The following is a 20,564-nucleotide window of genomic DNA, read 5'->3' on the forward strand; positions in this document are numbered from 1 at the left end:
TAATGACTTCCTATACAGCTCAAGACACACAGCCTCATAAAAGACTTCAATTTACAGCGAGGATGACTGCGACTCGATCTGCCTATAATGCGGATGATAAAAACTCTAGTAAATATAACAAAACAGCGAGACCAAAAGACAAAGTGTTTGTACTGAGATGATTGATATCTGCAAAAGTTCAATACAACTAGTCAAGAGCTTCCCAAACTTTTAACAATGACGTAAGCCTCCAAAACGTAGCATTGACAAATCGAATGAAGACATAATGACTGTGTTTACATTGCATTACTATTCTAGATACATTGTTTTAATTCTAGCAGCATCTAGTGGTGAGGTTGCGAATTGTAACCAACGGCTCACTCCAGTCCCCTCCCATTCGAAGCGCTAGGGCAGCTGACACAAAACTAAAATGTTGTTGTGTGTATGCCTCTTTGCCAAAGGAGATACTGTATTTACGAAACATACTCTGTAGAGCAGTTTTACCGTTTAGGGCTACTGTAGAAACAACTTGATGAATTCCATGCAAGGGGACCCACGGTGTATATATAGATAGAAAAAGCTAATTCTAAGGTAATAAAAACATAAATCTTCATTGTGTAAGGTCTTTTTACACCTCCAAAGACTTAGTTAGAGTATGTATATTATATTGCATTTCTGTAAATAGATCCTACAAAAAATTTGAGGGTATGGACCTTTAAACATACTTCTTATTAAGACTGGACTGTAAGGATTGTCCCTTATGTTTCAGAAACACTCAAATTTTACTAGAAACATCCTTTAATATGAATGTGAGTATTTGAGTACTGTACTGTACTGTACTCGCACATTAATTCTGATTTACGGGCTTGACTCATTGGACTAATTTCATGATGCAATGTTAAAATTGAAACATGGCATTACACTCACCTCTTTTCCAGGTGATGGTGGGTTTAGGAGCTCCAGACACCTGACAGGTGAACGTGGCCACTGCTCCATCTGTGACAGTGATGTCAACCGCTGGCGCGCTGAAGGCTGGAGCCATACCTGGAGAACACACCGTTGCATTTTTAATCAGGCGAGAAAACGCATACTGTCTGCGCCACATTTGCGCTTAATGCAGTCCACCCACACACCCTCACACAAACACACAAATATTATTACGAGAGACCAAACAACAGGCCGGAAATTGAATTTACGCATTGTTCTGTCCGTACTTCCCTCAAAGAGCTACTTTACGCTTTTGATTGTGATCCAGGACCACGTTTGAGTTTCAAATATGAAAACTGGCATTCATCTTATTGTGTTATTCTGATCGGGTGACTAAAATGGAGGCATTGTGGAGTTACTGGGTCATTCTAAATGGGTGGATATGTGTAAATGAATGGGCATTTCCATTTGGAAGAGTAGAGCGTATTCCTGGTTGAGAGGAAAGAGAGCTATTTGGATGCGCTTTTGAAAATGTGCCACATTCATTTGGAACAGTCGAGGCAAGAAAACAAGCCCCATTACAGCTTGGTGTTTAATTCCTTTACATCATTATTTTATGAGATAAATACTGATGCAGTGGCTTAAAAAAACTAATTTTCTCTGTTCCAGAGCTTGTTGCAAAAATCACAATGCAAAAAGCATTTTGTCTTGCTTTCTAGTAAAGATATTCTTCTTAAATCAAGAAAAGTGACATAAGATATTTAGTATTTTTTTGCAAAAGAACATTTAAGAAGTAGGGAAATTTATGTTTAAAACAAGCAAAAAATCTGCCAATGGGTCGAGAAAAATACACTTGAACTTAGTTTGACTTTTTTCTTAAGTACCTAATTCAAGTTTATTTTTCTCACCTCATTTGCATAGTTTTAAGCTTGTTTTAAACATAATTTTGTCTAATTCTAATTACCACTACAATATTAAGACTCATTATCTTAAGTCACTTTTCTAGTCAACAAAACGTTTCTTGATTTAAGAATGTTAAGATATTTGTAATATAAAACTATACGAAAATGCTTAATAAGAATACGATTTTTTTAAATGCACTTCCATGTCAGCTGTCTGTGTAGACAGGAGACAACAAGTCTACATTACTAATATCTCTCTCAGACTCATCTATTACTACATCTACCAAAACACTTGAACGATACATCCTGACACACTGTTAGACATTTTAAAATCAGAGGTGGCCTGCTATTGAAAATCAACACTCTCAACATCACGGCCTCTCTGTGGAGATAAAGGGATGCTGAGTGATTACACGCCCCACTAACATTCATCTACTGTACTTGTCCTTGATCACTTTAGCATGAAACAGATCTATACAAGAATAATAAAGCCTGCAGCAGAACTAACACATCTTTGATTGAACCGTCGGTCAATGAGAGAGAGTAGATATGCACAATCGCTACACCAGACACAGGAAGACGCATTCCACGAGTTATCTTTAGCCGCTCAGAGCTGGATATCAACCGGTAGAAGGGGGTAAAAGGGCCTCCATTTTAGCACTTAATTTTGATTTCCTAAAGTTTGCTTATATAAGTCAAGGTTTCTTGAAACAGTCATAATTTAGTTTCTGTTTACTTTATGACTGTTTTTATGACCCTTAGAATTAGCGGAGCTGTACAATTTCTGGCCCAGTAGCTTTGGAAAAATAATGATTTTCAAAAACGTTTCTATGCTTGGACAAACAAGATTTTCCTGCTCTAAACCCACAGCATTAAGTCAATGTTGCAGTGTGGTGTTGGTCAGAATACTAAAACAGAGCTATGCTTTAATATCACCACAGTGTCTACACCTGTTTATTAAGTAAACCTACAACTTGACTTTTATATATTTTTTTTCCTTAAAGTCAATGAGAAAATTAAGCTATCACTCAAGTTTTGTCTTTAAAGTTACCGTGAACCGGAAGTTGTAAAGAGTTTTTGGCCCGATTCACATTTTGCAACATTTGAAGACAGCTTTCTGTCTTCAAATGACCTGCGGTGAGCGGCACTCCGTACAGTTGAACTTTCCTTCACGATGCGGCGTTTACGTGGTTAGAAAAATGTGCGCGCCGCACCGCATGCACGTAGCGACTGCGTCACCCCTATTTGCACACACCTGTTATACTTCTTCATTTAAAATAACAAATATGCGAGCGGAAAAGACGCGAAATGGGAATCAGGCCTTTCTCTGGGATTTGATTGGATGTATAAAAACAGCCATTGCACTGTGAAATGTAACTGGCAGCAGACTAACAGTTGAAGCATTAGTTAACGGATGCTCAGCCCAAGCCGTCTAACATACATGATTTAAGATGGATAGTCATTACAGGTCATAAGTGCATTTTCAGATTTGAACAGATATTTTTTGAGGGTATATTTTTAAAAAGAGAATGTCCAACATTGATAAACGATTTACAATGAACGCAGCAATATTTCATGAAAAAAATTGGCATTATAATTTTATATCACTGGGACTTTAATGGTCATTTCTGCATCTTCTGTTGCAATTCCATTCCAGTGTTTGTTGAATTTCAACAGAAACAAACCTCGGGAAAGACAAAGTCATCCAACAGCAATATGAAAGACAAGACACATGAAAGTTGATTTCAAGCTATGTAAAAATTGCATCTTTTTGTTAGTTTGACCAGTTTGTTACATTCAGATTTTCTGCAAGTAAATACGAAATACATTTGGGAGAAATGTTGACACTAGTTCACAGAATTAATCAAAAATGATAATTGTACTTAAACTCAAAAACCAAATGAAGAAAAACTGAAAGCTGTATAGTCTGTGCATATTAATCTGAAATATGATAAAATATTTTAGAGGGCGCAATTTGGAAATGTTAGCACCAGCTAGATGTGAGGTTGTGAATTGCAACCAAGGGTTCGATCCGTCCATCCCTTTCGAAGCACTTCAGTTGCTGACACAGAACTAAGATGTTGTCGCGTTTTCACTTCTTTACCGAAGGAGATAGAAACAACATGACGAATTCCACACAAGGGGGCTGGCTGTTTATTTAGACAGAAAGATAAGGTCATAGAAACATAACGCTATTATGTAAGGTCGTAATACACATCTGAAGACATGGTTATGTATATTATATTGCATTTCTGTCAGTAGATCTTCCTAAATATTACACACAGCTCCTTAAAGCATTCTGTATGTAAATGGCCTCTGCACTCTGCAACGCTCCCGAAAACATTTCGTGCAATCATGGAGAATCCGATGATCCAAAGTTCAATACAGCTCGAAGTTACAATCATTACAGCAATCTACCTTCAGTAAATATGTGCAATTGCGGCCGTGGTAATTATCTGTGTGATGAAAGTGCCCCTCTGAGGGGGTTTTAATGTTCTCATACAGCACAGATCAGGACCGGGGCCCGACATACACCATCATCTAATCAACTCCAGACAGTCCTCTCCATAGGGAGCTTTTAAATCTCATAGTAGAGGATCAGAATCACATGACTAAAGATTAGAAAATAACGCATCTGCCAACCCTTGGAACCGCTGTGAAACGGCTGAGACGAGGTGCATCCTCCAGCTGGCCACATAGGATGCGCTTGTTTTTGTCAATAATTAACATCACAGAGAAATACGATATAAAGAATGCATGCAGCAACCCCGCTTCGACTCACTCGTGACGTCCAGGTAAGTGTGGACCTGAGCCTCTCCGGCCGAGTTCCTGGCGAAGCACTGGAAGATTCCGGCATCGCTGGGCTGTATCTTCCTGACCTGGAGGCCCATGCTGGACATGACCTTGTAGCGAGGGTTTTTGAGTTTACCGAGGGGAACTGCATCCTTATACCACTCCAACCTGGGCATTGGCACCCCTGTTAGACACAAACACAACACGGCGGGTTCAACAGGTCAGATGTATAAAAACTATGCATGGAAAAAAGAAAGAAAACAGCATTGTTTGTGTATTTCCTGGTCTGCGGAAAAATGTTGTATATTACTGTGCATAAAGTTTCAGTCAGTATTTTTAGCTTGTAAACATGAAATGACACCTTCATTCTCGTCTCTGGGACTGAAGGCACGTGTGCTGTGAGGCAACGCAGACCGGATTGGTCTAACTACTATTTATTATACACACGCAGAGGTCTAATTTTGAAAATGCTGCCAGCTGCCTTTATAGGATATAAAAAGATGAAGTGTCAAGTGGAAATGAGATGATCTGAGGCCTTAAGCCTCCAAACTGCTACTCGCTTCTAAGAATATTCTGTCGGCATGGAAAAGCGAGCCCTCGGGGGGAAGACTTAAGTAACAGCTGAAAGAACTAACAGAGAGAATCAGCACTTGCTGTGGCTCTCGAGAAGGCCACCAGATTGTACAATTCAGACTCATTTAGCGTTCCTTGACTGCGCAGACCATGCATGCGAAAATTTGTCTTCTCTTGATTCTTTAAAGCTTCAGACTTTTGAATCTGGCCCGGAGAGATATAACTTCTCCAAACAAAGCAGGTTCCCATCTATCCAGACCCATAAAAAAGTGTGAACGCTCCCAGAAGCAGCACATGAGAGCGGTAATGGATTGATTCCACTTTCAGCTCTGGAGGATGCGGAGCGGCGGCTTGCTTGTTTTTATTTCCCGCGGCCCGTCTGATGCTGAGGGATGGTTTTTACCTTTGCCGAAATTGCACCTGAGCCGAGCTCGAACCACTGCGGACAAATATCATAAGTACGGGTTATAACTGTTGGGCCGGCTTTCCATTTCGCCGCTATTAGAAATATTTCTGGCAGAAAACCAATACCATTTCATCGCCCATTTCTCCACTATATAATGATAATAGCTTAAGCCCTTTCCCATCAACACCTCATATCTCACGGCTAATCGTAAACCCCACTCCACTCTTCCGAAAGGCCGCCATTTGTCTCGGACCACAAGACAATGACATTCTCTGAAATGTACAGATTTGATAAATCACCCCAAACAATCATCGGATTCGCCCCTCGCGGCAGATCACAGACTTCTGGGTTAGTTAATAGACCTGGGAGTTTATTCGTGAATGTAGGCGGCAGCGTGGGATGAACGCAAACAAAGACGCAGTACTGCTATAAATACCTTTACGTAACTGAGCTTACCAAGCGGAGGAAGTACAAAAGCTCAGAGTGCTTTGAGAAGCATGCTGATCAGAGAGAGGATGAGGTGTATTGTATGTCTATTGTCGTTCAAGTACAATGAGGAGAATATTTATAAATCCCAAATTAATTCAGAACCCTCGGTTTACCCATGAATGGATGACAAACTCAAATGTGCATGGGCTTCTATTCTTTGGGTTAAGGGTCAAAGGTCAATTTTCCTACTGACGACTATTCACTAACTATGTAACTCTTACTAAAAGTTTACCTTTAAGTTTATTTATTGGTTATCAGGGGGCCAGCCAGGGGTGGGCAAAGGGGGAAGAAGCCCTGAATATTTTCGGTGAAGCCCTGTTTTTTTACAATTCTTGTTAACCAACATTCTTCAAAATATCTTCTTTTGTTCTCCACAGAAGAAAGCCATACAGGTTTAAAATGTCAAGTGGGTGAATAAATGATTGTTGAAATAGGTTTGTGAAAGTGCAAAACATTTGATCGATTTTTAATACATCCTCTGTGTACAAATTTGTCTTAAATAAAACAGAAATGTGTTCATAAATCAAACCAATTTCGCTGCTAATGGATATCTGAGTGTGATATCTGACTGAATCTAAAAGAATGACATCACTTCCTGTGCTAGCCTTTTCCCCAATCCTAAAGAATGTTCAATATCATAAATTGGAAATATTTTCACTTTCAATACTAATGCAATACTACAGGTGTAATGCAAAAAGAAATGTGATGTCTGCCCAAGGGCTCTCTGACCTCGTGCTTGGCATTGGATATCCACATTTCTCTCCACTTCTCCCAGCATCTTTCTTCTGGGCTCGGCGGTAAAATAGGGCGCCTCTGGAAAAGCAAACACACCCAATTAAAAACACACCGACGTTTCTCAGCCGAACAGAAAAGAAAGATTTTTCATGGAACTGAAATTCATAAACGGTTTAAAAAATAATCAAGTGATTCCATCAGTGGAAATAAGGAAACATATTTTAAAAAATGAGATTTTCATCGACCGCAGACGGGTGTGGGACAAATTTATTCCCTTTACCGTAGCAACTGAAAGTTTACTGGAGCAAAAGTAATGAATTCATAAACACTGTCAAAATCGAACTGCTCGGGTTGGGTAGTTAATGTAGTCTCGTGTCTTCGGCATTTGTGATGAGGGTCAGACCTGTGGAAGGGTCGCATTAAGACTGAGTGCACTGGTGGGCACATTTCATTCACTTCGCTCTCTAAATGCACATCATCCTCTACCGTAACGTCTTGACTTCCTGTAGAGTCACAGATGGCCACTGAGGCTGTACACTCTCATTATCGTGAAGACTTGCATTATAGATTTCATGGTTATGGAACATCTGTTATGTGAACATAAGAATGAAAATCTCCGATTTGTTATGTTTGCAATATAGTGTATTGCAGAATTATCCACAACTTATGGATAGTTTGATGGAAATGAAAATAATAATTTATTCACACTGATTTGATTCCAACCCCACTTTAATCTCTTGCTTCTGATTAAACATAGGGAGACAATGGAAAATAAGGTACAATGGAAGTGAATGGGGACTGGAGCCGTTATGCTTTTAATGACAAAACGTATCATAAAAGTGTAGAGTTCTGATGCCTTACAGTAGCTATGTGTGACAAACAAATCACACAAAGTCAGAATTGCATAAATCATTCCTTTTCAGCTATTTAATCTTAAAGTTTGGATTTAGACAGACGTGTATTTTACATGATCTATTTAATAGACTAAAAAATGATTCTCTTTGTAGTATTGTAAAGCTGACATTATGAGAGATGTAGGGTTCGAAAAAGCTGTTTACTTAGAAAAATCGGCAGACCATTGAAAAGCTGAAGTGCACGTTTTACACAAATAAGCAGACGAATAAGTGCATGTTTTGAAATCTTGAATCTAATTCAGACCGTCACCCAAACAGTCGCTTATCTCTTGACTTATGTGCAACACCGCATTGACAGCCCATATTCATCAAGTCAACTCGCTGTTGCTGAGCGCAATATATTCCTCCAGTTACGGATTCGTCACTCTATACATATGTATTGGACTTCACATGGTGCTCAGAACACCTGTCAGCTCGGCACTCAAATGGACAGCGATTTGAAATGAAAGCATAAATATTTAATAAGCTGTTTAGCTCGATGGGTTTCCATATATAACTGTAGAGAGCAACATCTGACAAGCTGTACTGCATGTAGTCTAATCAGTATCTGTGAAAAATCTGCAAAGACAGAAAAACAAATACATTTAATGCGACGCCTACATCCGAGTTATTAAAAACTTTAAGAATCTGTATGCTGCTGGAAACGGTAGTTTGAATGTCAATCGTACTCATTGAAGAGATGAAGAACTATTTGGGAAATAAACTCAGCTTGAGCACAGTATGTGTATGTTCTTTACATGCACAGTTAAAGGAATCTGTAATCATGTTTAGTCAAACTTACCCTAAATATGCTATAAAAAAATCACAAATTGTCTTAGCTTGTTGTTTAGCTTTGGAAGACATATTTTAACCAAATAGGGTCATTTTGATCACTGGTGGTGGATGGATGTGCTTTTTGGAGCTATACCGACCCTCCATATGAGAACAATGCTATGACAGCATTTTAATGTAAAACTTTTGAGTTCAGCTGAAGAAAGAGGGTATACAGTACCTGTCAAATGTTTGGAAGTAAGTGACTGAATTATTTGTAATAATATTAAAAATATTTTCATCTCAGGGTGTATGTTTAAACGTCTGAAATTACTTTTGTACACAAAATATAATTGTGACGAAATATCAATTTCTATCATTACAAAACCAAAAAATGTATACGTATTTTAGAAAGATGACCAAATGATGAGGTAAAACCATTCAATAAGATGCCAAGAGAGCAATTTTTTCTCAATTCTAGTCATAGCTTTAATCCTTCTATTAGCATGACCTTAAACACGTCAACTGACGGTACTGTTTAGTGTGTTGACAAAATGTTTATATGCTCTCCTACTTGTAAGTCGATTTGGATAAGAGCGTCTGTAAGTGTAACTTTGAAGATGCTAAAACACAACATACTGTAGTTTTAATTTATCTTAGATGATTTTAGTCACAACATAATTCCCACGTTTAAAATAGTGCTACTCCATAGTTTTAATGACTTTACTATTATTTTAAAAAGAGGACAAATCTATACGAAGAATTAGTGCATTAGAGTAGAAACGTCCAATTTTAAGCTAATTTTGGTCAACTTTTCCTACACTCTAAAAACAGTTGTGTAACATTTTAAATCTCTGTTATTTCTTGGGACAACATGTTAGTGTTACTATCAAATCAACATTTGAAATCAACACGATGTGTGTTGAAAGTAACATATAATGTGGTAAACAAATAACACAAAACAATGTGTATGACAACTTGCTTCCAATGTGGCACTGGACAACAAAACCAGTCTTAAAAATCTCAATTTAAAAAAATTGACCCTTAAGACTGTTTTTTTGTCCTGGGTAACATATGGAAAAACCTCATTTAAATGGATGTATTTAAGCCAAAACAACTGTATTATGCATCATTAATCATATTTATTTATTGTTAGTGTTTATATATAATATTTACAATAAATAATGACGATAATGATTAATACTGTTTTATAATATATAATACCTAAAAATACCACAGTACCTAAGGTTACCCGATGTATTTTTTTGCAGAGACAGGGCAGTTGAAATTTGCCCACAGTCACTTTTGCAGCAACTACAAAAAACGCTTTATTCATTAAACACACACCAAAATGTGCAGACGCATCTTATTATTTGTTATGCATTAAGCAGGAAACTGTACCAACGCTGTGATAGCATTCAGCCCCTAACAATTCTCTCTTTCAAAAGATGAGGTGTGGGGTTTCTGTTATTAAGTAAATCAAATGACTTGAAAATCGGTCTTATGGCACATTAGCGGCATGTGTTTGGGGATGATCCTAATGTGTGGCATTACCTGCTGATATTCTCATAGAGCACTGTGACCGATAGCTGTAATGCCCGAGGCTCTCCTAAAAGCTCTTGGCTCAGCTAATACAGTGTGTAATTTCAGGTTTTATGCGCAGTAATATAGTGCTATATCTATCAGAGCTTCGCTGTTCATCACTCCCCACTGAGTGGAACCATTAAGACTGGATTTTCTCTGTCGACGTACGGCTGTGAAAGCACTGTGTCGTAGAGGAGATATGGGGCTTTTATTGGTCGAGGTGTTTTACCTGTGATAGAGAGGAACGCTTTTGCCTCCGCAGGCTTTACGCTGCTGTCCAACAGCGAGGCTTCACACACGTACATGCCCACATCGGCACTGGTGGGGTTGATGATGGTCAAGCGTCGGCCGAAGGAGCCCACGCCGCTGGCTACTTCGACGCCGTTCCTCCGCCACACCAAACTCAGTTTTTCAACAGGACTGAGGAAAATAATATGAATTGATATGGCTTTGTGATATAGACACTAAGAATTTAGTCTGAGACGTAGTTGAGTGGTTAGAAGATATTGTGAGAAATGTCCAAGATTGGGGAGTAACTGATTACAGTAATAAGGATTCAAAGATGTGGCATGTGTAACATGAAAAAACCTAAATAATCAGATTACAATTACAATTAGTAAAAAATGGGATTACTGTCAGGATTAATATAGTTTCAAAACTAAAGTAATTGTTTTAAAATGTGGAAGTATAAGGTGTTTTTGTGCTGTGCAACCAATTTCTGAATAAATTTGAATGTTTTCTTATGTATAAAATCATTTTTGATGACACACATAACAAAAAAAAAAATCCTAAATGCTTCTCGGCTTGTTTTATCTAGATAACCTTTAAATATATGACATAATGTACTGTGTTAACTGACATATATAATCATGAATACATTATCAAAGTCAAAAATCAACAATAATTACATAATATTAATATTGCAGCCCTCTCTAATAGGTTGTAATAATAATGTAAATGTTTTACTTTATATTTTTCTTTCAGACACCTCAAGACTATTCTGATGCTGGTTTCCTTCTGTAATTGAAAATAGTTTTAAAATAATGTTGCTTTTATGTTTTATTTACATATGTGACCCATCCCTTTAATGTTCTTGAAATTGGAATGACATTTTATTTTTGGTGAACTGTTTCTTTAAGAGATGCTGGGAATTGATGACTGTGAACCCATTAGAGGTAAATGAACATCAAATGGACTGTAGTCATATGAAACAGCTTGTCTCCATACAGATGTACTCACCGTGCATTTGCTATACACTCCAGCGTGGCCTCGCTCACCCCCGCCACCACTGTTATGTTCCGGGGTGGGATAACAATCACTGGAGCCACGGGGTCTGCTGGGGCATCCGAATCTAACCGGGAGAGAAAAGAGAAAAAACCGTGTGAAAAAATAATGTTTCAACTCAATAGTATAAAACAACAAATCTCACATTAGAGAGTGTATTTATCCACAGTTTATTATTGCCGTGCAATAGAGAGATGAAAACTTCAGTTCTCTGTGTCGTATGCCCGGCAAGCACATAATATTTTGAATAATTAATCTTTTGGCACCGGTCCTGTGTCACGCTTCAAACGGTCGGGTTCTCCCTCCCCAACCCCTCATTTCACTGTTATGCTAAATCACTCTCGCATGAAAATATGCTTTTTACATTTTTAAAATGACCCAAGCATATCTCGCCTCTAATTGTAAAAAAATTTAGACTGCCTATTAAATCGGCTTCATTCTTTCAAAGCGGAAATTAGAGAATATCTAAAATATTGAAATCATATGATAATGAGGATTTAAATAACTAATTCGAATGCTCGAATCCAGCCTTTGATGTTGAATTTGACGAAATGCATGAAGGGGGGAGGCTGAACTGAACTTCATTTACTTCCTGAAAGTTTGGAAAATTTCAACTTCATGCGATACTATGGGCGTCCTTAAAGAGATGGTCAAATCCAATTAATGAAATCATATGAGATGATTTATTAAATATGTCAAAGATTGTATAGAGCCAGAAAGAGCACATTCAGGATGGTGGGACCCGCATACTGAAAACCTCATATTGGTCGACAACTAATCTTAATATCAGTCGTGTCAAAGGTGGTTACAGTCTGGAATTGTATGATGTATCACGAAAATAATTTAAAAGGTCACTTTTAAAGAATGCATATTGCATTATGATTCATGTGTACACTATTATAAGTTAAAGCAAATATTACAGTAATGCAGGGCTAGCGTCTCATTGAACTGGAAAGACAAGGTTCTCCTTGACATAATGTAGAAAGACCAAGTTTTCTCAATGAGACGGAAAACAACACATTTTTTTGCTGGTTTCTGGATTTTAATAGCAACTATTCTCTAAATACAAAGTCAATCAATTCTTACAGATCACAAAGTCAAATTCAATTTAAGTTTCAAAACCACTGTAAGGAAAAATCCAGTAATAAAATGTGTTTCTAACTAATCCTCCGGCGGGCTTTGTCTGTCACAGAAGAGAGCGAAACAGATTGCGTGGGGCACGTGGGCCTCCCTCCATCCCTCTGTATTTACAGATGGTCTAACCCTTTGCAAGACATTAAGATATTATTGAAAAACTCATATTTGTTTTTCGAGCACTGATAGAGTAAATCCTGTGGCGTGATCGCATGTGAAGCGTGAAGTGTTTCGTGAGATCTGATTGGCAGACGCGAGCCTCTTTCCTCTAGTCGCTTCCTTCTGCCTCAATGCATACGTTTCCTCACCTGTGGCCATGAGAGGCAATAATATGTCTGAAATCCTCAGGGATCCAGTACACAATTCCCTCTTTTTACCACGAGACAACTATAATATTCAATCTTTTTTTTTTTCATTGTTTGTTTTAAAAGTGACCTAGAAACTGTTTTTTGAAAGCCTGTTTTAAGTGAACTGGGTTATTCTATTTTGTACTCTATCTATGTAAATTTGATTTGTTTATGAATATTAGGTTACGTTATCTGCTTGTGTGCGTACGTCTGTTATCTCGGCCGGGTCTTGTACTCAAATAATTGAGTTTAGAAATGTCCCTGGCCTGCTTAATGTGTTCTTTAAAAGGCTAGCATGAGTTATCGAGTGAGGGCAATGCTTTGCGTTACTACCAATTATTTAGCCCCCGGGGCACACTCTTCAGTGCTTTCTGTGAAATTCACAACAGCGCACTGTCTGAAATGTGTGTTGTACCAAAATCATCTACAATTTGCCAGTCTTCATATTTATTATAACATATAAACAGCTTGTAAATCAACGATTTCCCATGAACTCCAACTGTGTGATAGCATATTTTTATGGACCAGGTACTGCCAATCAGATATCCATTTAATTAAACCAATTCCAGCTATCTGAACCCGTAGGCACTCAAAGACATTTCATACTGCAGAACAGAAGTTTCAGCAGTACTAATGGTTTTCTCTGAGTAATGACTGACATTCTGTTTTAGCTAATGCACCATGAAGAGAAGCAATGTTTTTGATTTTCTGGAATGTCTTACCATGTGATCCACGGTACTTCTTGTTCGCTGTCCGGCACAAAGGCAAAAAGACAAATACCAGCCAACACAGTGAATATATATGCATGTATATGTGCTGTGTGATGTACACAAGTCAGGCATGTTCCAGCATACCGAACGTATTTTGGAGACTTGGGTCTGTGCGGAACAAAAACGGGCGTTTTTTTTAATTATTCTGCTTTTATTTTTAACCCGGATAGGCATTTTTCAATCTCTTTTTCCAATTTGGAAATGCCCAAAAACAAGAAATGTGCCGCCCAACAGAGAAATGGGTTTCAGTCTTTTTTGATTGGACGATTGAAAAAACCCCTTTGTCAATTTGGAAATTCCCAATGACTAAGAAATGTGCCGCCCATAAGAGAAATTGGCTTCCGCCTTTTGATTGAATGGTTGAAAAAACGCTAATGCCAATTTGGAAACGCAGACAACTAAGAAATGTGCCGCACAACAAGAAATGGGCTTCCGCCTTTTTTGATTGGACGGTTGAAAAAACGCCCATGCCTATTGGGAAATGCCCAATAACTAAGAAATGTTACGCCCAACAGAGAAATAGGCTTCCGACTTTTTTGATTGGACGGTTGAAAAAACGGCAATGCCAATTCGGAAATGACCAATAACTGAGATATTTGCTGCACAACAGAGAAATGGGCCTCTGCCTTTTTTGATTGGACGGTTGAAAATGCCTATCCCAATTGGAAATGCACAAGAAACTGAGAAATGGGCTTCTGCCTTTTTTATTGGACAGTTGAGAAACGGCTAGCCCAGTTTGGAGACGCCCAATAAATGAGAAATTGACTTATTTTGGATTGGACGGTTGAAAAACACCTATCGCAGTTTGAAATTGCCTAGTACTTGACAAACACCCTTTCCCTGTTCTGCATAAATCTGTACTTTGTCTTTCCTGATCAGCCAACTCGAATTCTAAATCAGAGGCTGCGGTTGGTAAACATCGGTGTTGACCCAGGATCAACAAAAGGAACATGTCCTACTTGTGTAAGTCACACTAAGCCTACAGTATATATACAGTATGGACAAATTCTTATAGCAAGATGATGAATATGATAAAAGAGCATACGCCGCACAATCTATATACTGTACATCTCTATATTTGGGCCAGTTTGTACAGCACCACGGCAACCCTGAGACTCAAATAGAGATAATGTACAAGTACATGACCTACAGTTAATTGCTGCTGAGATGCGAAGGAACGTACCGGAACAAGCTCTCAAGGCTAAACAGAACGGGGAGAGAATAAATAGCAGGAGAGGGGGTGAAGACGTCCTTGTTTTCCTCCCCTAAATCTGCTGTAGCCCTAATTCACACCGTGGCTAATGAATTCTTGCGATGCGTTAAAAGGTGATCTGATCAGACAACTATTAAATAAAAAATAAAACGTAAGGGGAACAGCTGGCAGACTGACAGGCAAAAAAGACACCAAAGCTATAAAAAATTCAGAGATCCGGGCCAAGGAAACTTCAAGGCACATATAGGAGTCTCCTCAGAAGCTATTGTCACGCAAACAGGGCCAGATCAGCGAGCCAGGAGTCCACGGCAGAGAAAATGTGAGGGAAAAATATGTGCATTTGTAGATAATACCCGGGAGACAAATATTTGCTTTGGTGTTGCACGCAAGGTTTGGTATGGACGGGAGACACGCCGTAATGCTGTAAAATGTGAAAGGATGGACACTAACAGCGGCGATCTGTCTGAATGCTCAGGACACAGATTTTTTTTCGTTTCTATTTCCAACAGCTGAGACTTGGGAATTTGAGGCCTGCTTGACATGCAGAACCTGCGGGTCTATTAAATGAACCAGCACTGGGAGGTTTTAGCACAAGCGTGTTCCGTGATTTATGTTCTATGAGGGTATTTTTCCTTAAAAATGAATCTTACAAAAACAGAAGACAAGACAACATTTCAAATATGCGCTTGCCTTGCGACAGATGCAACCTGAAAAGCAAACGCCTGTTTCTGTCATTCTGACCTCGTCCACACCTCGCATTGACAGTTGCTGTGTGCTTTCAGATCTGAAGTGTTGTATCCAGGTTAAGGTGAACTGCTGGCAGGTGTTGGCTCGGAAATAAAGACAGAAGTGTGGTTATTCTAGTGCTTGTCAATGGTACGAAGTGGGGTGAGATCCTTGAGGGCTTGTACTGTTTGTGTCTTGTCACTTGTTTTGCTCAGTGAGGGAGTGAGGGGGCCACGTTGTCCCCTGGGGACAGAGGTTGATTCTCAGGTTCTATTTAGACACACACCACCTAAATGGATTTGAACAGGATTGGTGTCCCGGACTCCTGTGTGTATGTGAGGGCTTGATCCATATTCAATGTTAGTTTTGTTTGTATTCACAGGCAATCACAATAGCGATGTGGCCTTTACCCCATCTTTCTCGCATTTAACACTTCGGGGACACATGGGCGGACCAGTGGCACGCTTCCTTAATGCTTTCGATGTGATGCATCAATACGGGCTCCTGAGAAATAGAGGAACGCTTGTTTGGAAAATAAGAACTCTGTCTTCATTTACTTGCCCTCAAATTGCTACAAACCAACTTTCTCATGTTCACGTTGTTCTTAACAAGGGTTTTAAATGACATCAGGGCTTTGTAAACGTTGACAGAAAGCACTGTTTTGAGTCAACTTTCCCTGCTAGCGTTAAAAAAAACATTTTGATCATGTTCACAAAATTTCATGAATACACTGCAGAAATTTATCTTTTATCTCATTTATCTTTGTTTGTTCTTTTCTGACCTCTCATTGTCAGAATTTTTCTTTAAAAATTAACATTTTAAATAAAAAGCAAGGCCAATTGTGTTTTTGTTAAAAGCGTTTCCATATTTCTTTCAGAACCACAATCAAATATATAATAATATTTGCTGCTTTTAGGTCCAAAGATGCTCTTCTCTTCCAAAATATGTTTTTTTGGTTTGACGTGGCCCGTTAATAACTGGCAGACCAATGAGATTGCTGCTTTTGTTCACGTGCCTGGACTTGCTGAAGCTACAGTAAAACACGTCTTGGTGGCGCTCAAGCACAAAGCGGTTTTGCCCAGCACACACTGACGAAGACGAAGGAAGATGAATTCTTCTTCTGCGTGACAAACAAGTGTCAGAAGCATAAAGTTGTGTACCGGGCTTTTTCTGTTTTTCATTAAGCAAAAATCGCTTGGTTATGAATGTGGAAAAACGTCTAGAAAAATGCTGCCGATAAACAAGTGCGATTATCGTTCTGGTGTGTACAAGCTTTGAGACTTCATTGTCAACTTTCTAAAAGTGTGTTGAGGCAGCACGTGTCAGGTGTGGGACGTGAGATAATTAGCCTGAGCTGTGCCTGCTCACATTGAATTTCACATTTTAGACATGCCCTTTTATTATTTCCCCCAAATAAGAGGCAGAGCTTCAAAGTATCGGCAGACTGGAGGACTCCAGCATCAGAAAAAATGGTGAGTACACCTCACCTCAGCCTCTTATTTTTGAATCGGGATGTTGAAAGAATATTTGATCCTAGTTTGGTGAAAAACATAAAACTTTGCTGGACAACGTCAGCTCATGTTCTGCTGTCGATAGAGCAACAAACACAAAATGCAGAACACGAAATGTGGGAATGATCTACACAATACTATCATAGAAGATCAAATATCAAGAGTTTGAAGTGGTTTAACCGTTTTTGTTCTTCTCAGGGTTGAGCAATTAAAAGTGAATTGTGCTAATGTTCCAAACCCCTGATAAGCACTTTTTCTATTTTTACGCTGGTCTGTGGGTGTAGAGGCTTTGAAAATAAACATTTAGGATTTTATGGCTGTCACACAACACAGAAATTAAGAAGTTGGAAACTAAACTTGCTTTGTTTTTTCATGCCTTGCTTTTGTGTCAAACTTCAGATTCAATTCAAGTCCAATTTCTAACTACTTTTAGAAACCAAAAATGCAATTGGCCATTCTTGAGTCCTTGATGATAAAGAAGTCTAAATAAGAAAACATCTCTCTATCTCTCTCTCGGTGAAGCGAGACACTTTTTCTCATATAAGCATACCCCATCCACTTAGCTGCTGTCCATCCACAGGTTTCCCCAGGGTATCCAATATGAATTTGACAAAGCTGTAAATGTGCAATACGCAGGTCTGCTATGACCTACACACAATCCTTTCATTAAATAATTCATAAAGATATTCTTTCTCTTTGCTTCTCTCTTTCATGTTAATGGATCTCTATTTCCTAGCAGACCCCACTCAACACGCATTTGAGGTTCTATACTGTCGTGCGAGGTGTAAAAAGCCGGGAGCATTGCTAAAGCTTTTGTCGGGCTTGTTTGGGCCAGGTAACATACTGCATTAGCTCTGGCCGGCGAACAATGGATTGAGTTCACAGAACTCATTAAAAATGAAGACACTGAAATAGCTCTCCTCAAGTCACATCGCCTGTCACTGATGGTACTCGGGCTGCACGGCATCCTAGGCTCGCAAACTCATTTTATCGATTGACACTTGCATTTCTTTATAATGCAGATGAATGAACTATGAGGCGCATCAGCTACTTGATATTGTAAGTGCAACAGTTGACAAATTTTGATTTGTTGTCTATAAAAAATTTGAATTCTCATTTTTTATAATCAAAAGTGTATATCTTCCTGGTCATTTAGTGTCTTTATTTACCAAAATATCACCCATCAAAGCAACAAATCTCTCTTTTGGCTGCCTACAGGTCATGCAGTTTTTTCCTCTTGTCGAATAAAAGAATGGTGAGAAAACAAAGAGGACAACAGCTCACTGAACGCCAGACGGGCTGGTGACGCACGACAACCTTCTCATTGCTCCTTGTCAATCAACTTGAGAAGCAGCCAGAGGGCCGACCCTGAACTTCAAAGATGGGCGGCATTTCACCTGGAAGAAGGGCACAGAGAGGCGGCGCGGCATGGCGCGGCGGGCAGAGTGAGACAAAACACAATGCTCTCTGTTGTGCCTCTGCCGTAATTCGCTTTATTAAAGCCCTCCGTAGGTGAGAGAGTGAACTCATCAGGTGTAAATAAGCGTCTAATTGGATAGTAAAATAATTCCCAGTCACTGAGCATGTTAATAAAAGCAGGACACTTTTTCCCAATTAATGGTTTAATTATGCTGTTGCGGTGGGAAAGCGCGTCGTTCCGCTGGGGTCGGAAACACAAAGAAATCCTGCATGGTATCTCCTCGCTGCTTTGATCAAAGGCTGGTGGAAGTAATAGTGCCTTCCTTTCAGACTTCAGCTGAATAAATGTTTGGCAGCTGGCCCCTGTCAAATGAATGTGTGCTTGTCCATTTATCCAGAAAGGGGTCTTGTAATTTAAAATGTGCTAGAATGGCTGATAAATAATGAGAACACAGACTGGTTCTGCAAAAATTAATTAGTGCACATTGATGTCTCTGAACAAGAGAATTCAGGATTTGGGATAGCAATGGAGTCGGAAGCATTTCAAATATATTTTTCTCAAATCATACATTTCCATCAAAGATTCAGACTCAAATGGGTGTTTTTTAATCTTCATTTGATCAATAATATTTAATGACTGTTATTTAGTTATCAGTGACTTAGTTCAGTGTACACGGTGTGTGAGATATTGAAGTATCTGTAACACTTTACATAATAAGGTTGAATTAGTTAACATTAGTAAATGCATCAACTAACATGAACAACAGAGTTTTTTCAGCATGAATTAATCTTTGTAAATGTTAATGTCAATACAATTATTCTTGTTCATGGTGCATTAACTAATGTTAACAGTTACATTTACGCATTCGGCAGATGCTTTTATCCAAATCGACTTATATTTGCCTTGTATTATTCATTTGATTCTGATGATGTGCAATCCACTGGGATTGATCCCATGACCTTGGCATTGCTAGTGCCATGCTCTGACCACCGAGCTACAGGAGAGCACAGGAACGCAGTTGTAAGTAAATGTTGAAATTAACATGAACTTAGATAATAAATGCTGTTGAAATATTTATTTATTTATTTTACCTTTATTTAACCATGAAGTCTCACTGAGATTTAAAATCTCTTTTACAAGAGAGACCAGGCCAAGGTAGCACCCATACAGTAAGACAAGTACACATTACAACAATATTTAGACAATATCCTTTCAACAAAAACAATCACAAGCTTCCAATACCACTCTCTTTATGATGCCTTTTAAATTCACCAATAGACACAAATTGATCTAGTTTTAGACATTCTAGAAATTTTTTCCATGCCTACAGGGTGCATAATATGAAAAAGCAGTTTTCCCCAGTTCTGTACAAACTGGAGGTAGGCTATGTTAAAAAGCAAACACTTGGAAGAGCATAGCTGGTAATTGCCAGAACAAAGACAAAGAAGATTACAGAGATAAGATGGAAGTTTACCTAACATTGCTTTATAGATATAAATGAACCAGTGCTGTTTTCTACCTATAGCTAATGATGTCCAACCCACCATATCATATAAAATGTAATGATGAGTACTGGATTTTGCTTTTATAATAAAACGTAGTGAAGCATGGTATACCGAATCAAGGCTTGTTAAAATGGAAATGGCCGCATGCATATATAATATATCAGCATAATTGAGCACAGTTACGAAAGTAGCCTCTACAAGTTTGTTATTGGTATAAAAAGTCAAATTTGATTTATTACTAAAATAAAAGTTTTGTTCATTGTTAGTACATGTTAGCTTATAAATTAACCAATGCTAACAAATACAACCTTATTGTAAAATAATACCAAATTTAAACAAACTGTGTGTATACTTCAAAAAAGTTGAAATGTCAAACTGATCTTCGCTTTAATGTCAGTATGCTCTTGAACTGGCAATGATTCATGTGACCCTCATATGATGTCAGAATGTTCCAAAGAGCATCTTGTGCGGTTCAATTAAACCAAGAAAATCTGACCTTTATACCAAGAAGTTAATAAAGCCATCACAAATGTCCTTCCATTTGATTAGTGACTAAGAAATCTTCATGTATCATCATAACTATAATATCTCAAAAGAATCTG

At 38.5% G+C, this 20,564-nt stretch overlaps 1 protein-coding gene across 1 annotated transcript in view; it reads right to left on the reverse strand.

The window, feature by feature from the left end:
- The window catches only part of sdk1a (sidekick cell adhesion molecule 1a), a 261,987-nt gene that overhangs the window by 69,862 nt on the left and 171,561 nt on the right, over positions 1 to 20,564 (reverse strand). The window contains 5 exon segments of the mRNA XM_056752481.1: positions 907 to 1,023; positions 4,591 to 4,785; positions 6,799 to 6,882; positions 10,282 to 10,472; positions 11,292 to 11,403. Coding sequence (XP_056608459.1) covers positions 907 to 1,023; positions 4,591 to 4,785; positions 6,799 to 6,882; positions 10,282 to 10,472; positions 11,292 to 11,403 — 699 coding nt within the window.

Source organism: Triplophysa dalaica, chromosome 7, assembly GCF_015846415.1.
Source record: "Triplophysa dalaica isolate WHDGS20190420 chromosome 7, ASM1584641v1, whole genome shotgun sequence".
Classification (NCBI taxonomy): domain Eukaryota; kingdom Metazoa; phylum Chordata; class Actinopteri; order Cypriniformes; family Nemacheilidae; genus Triplophysa; species Triplophysa dalaica.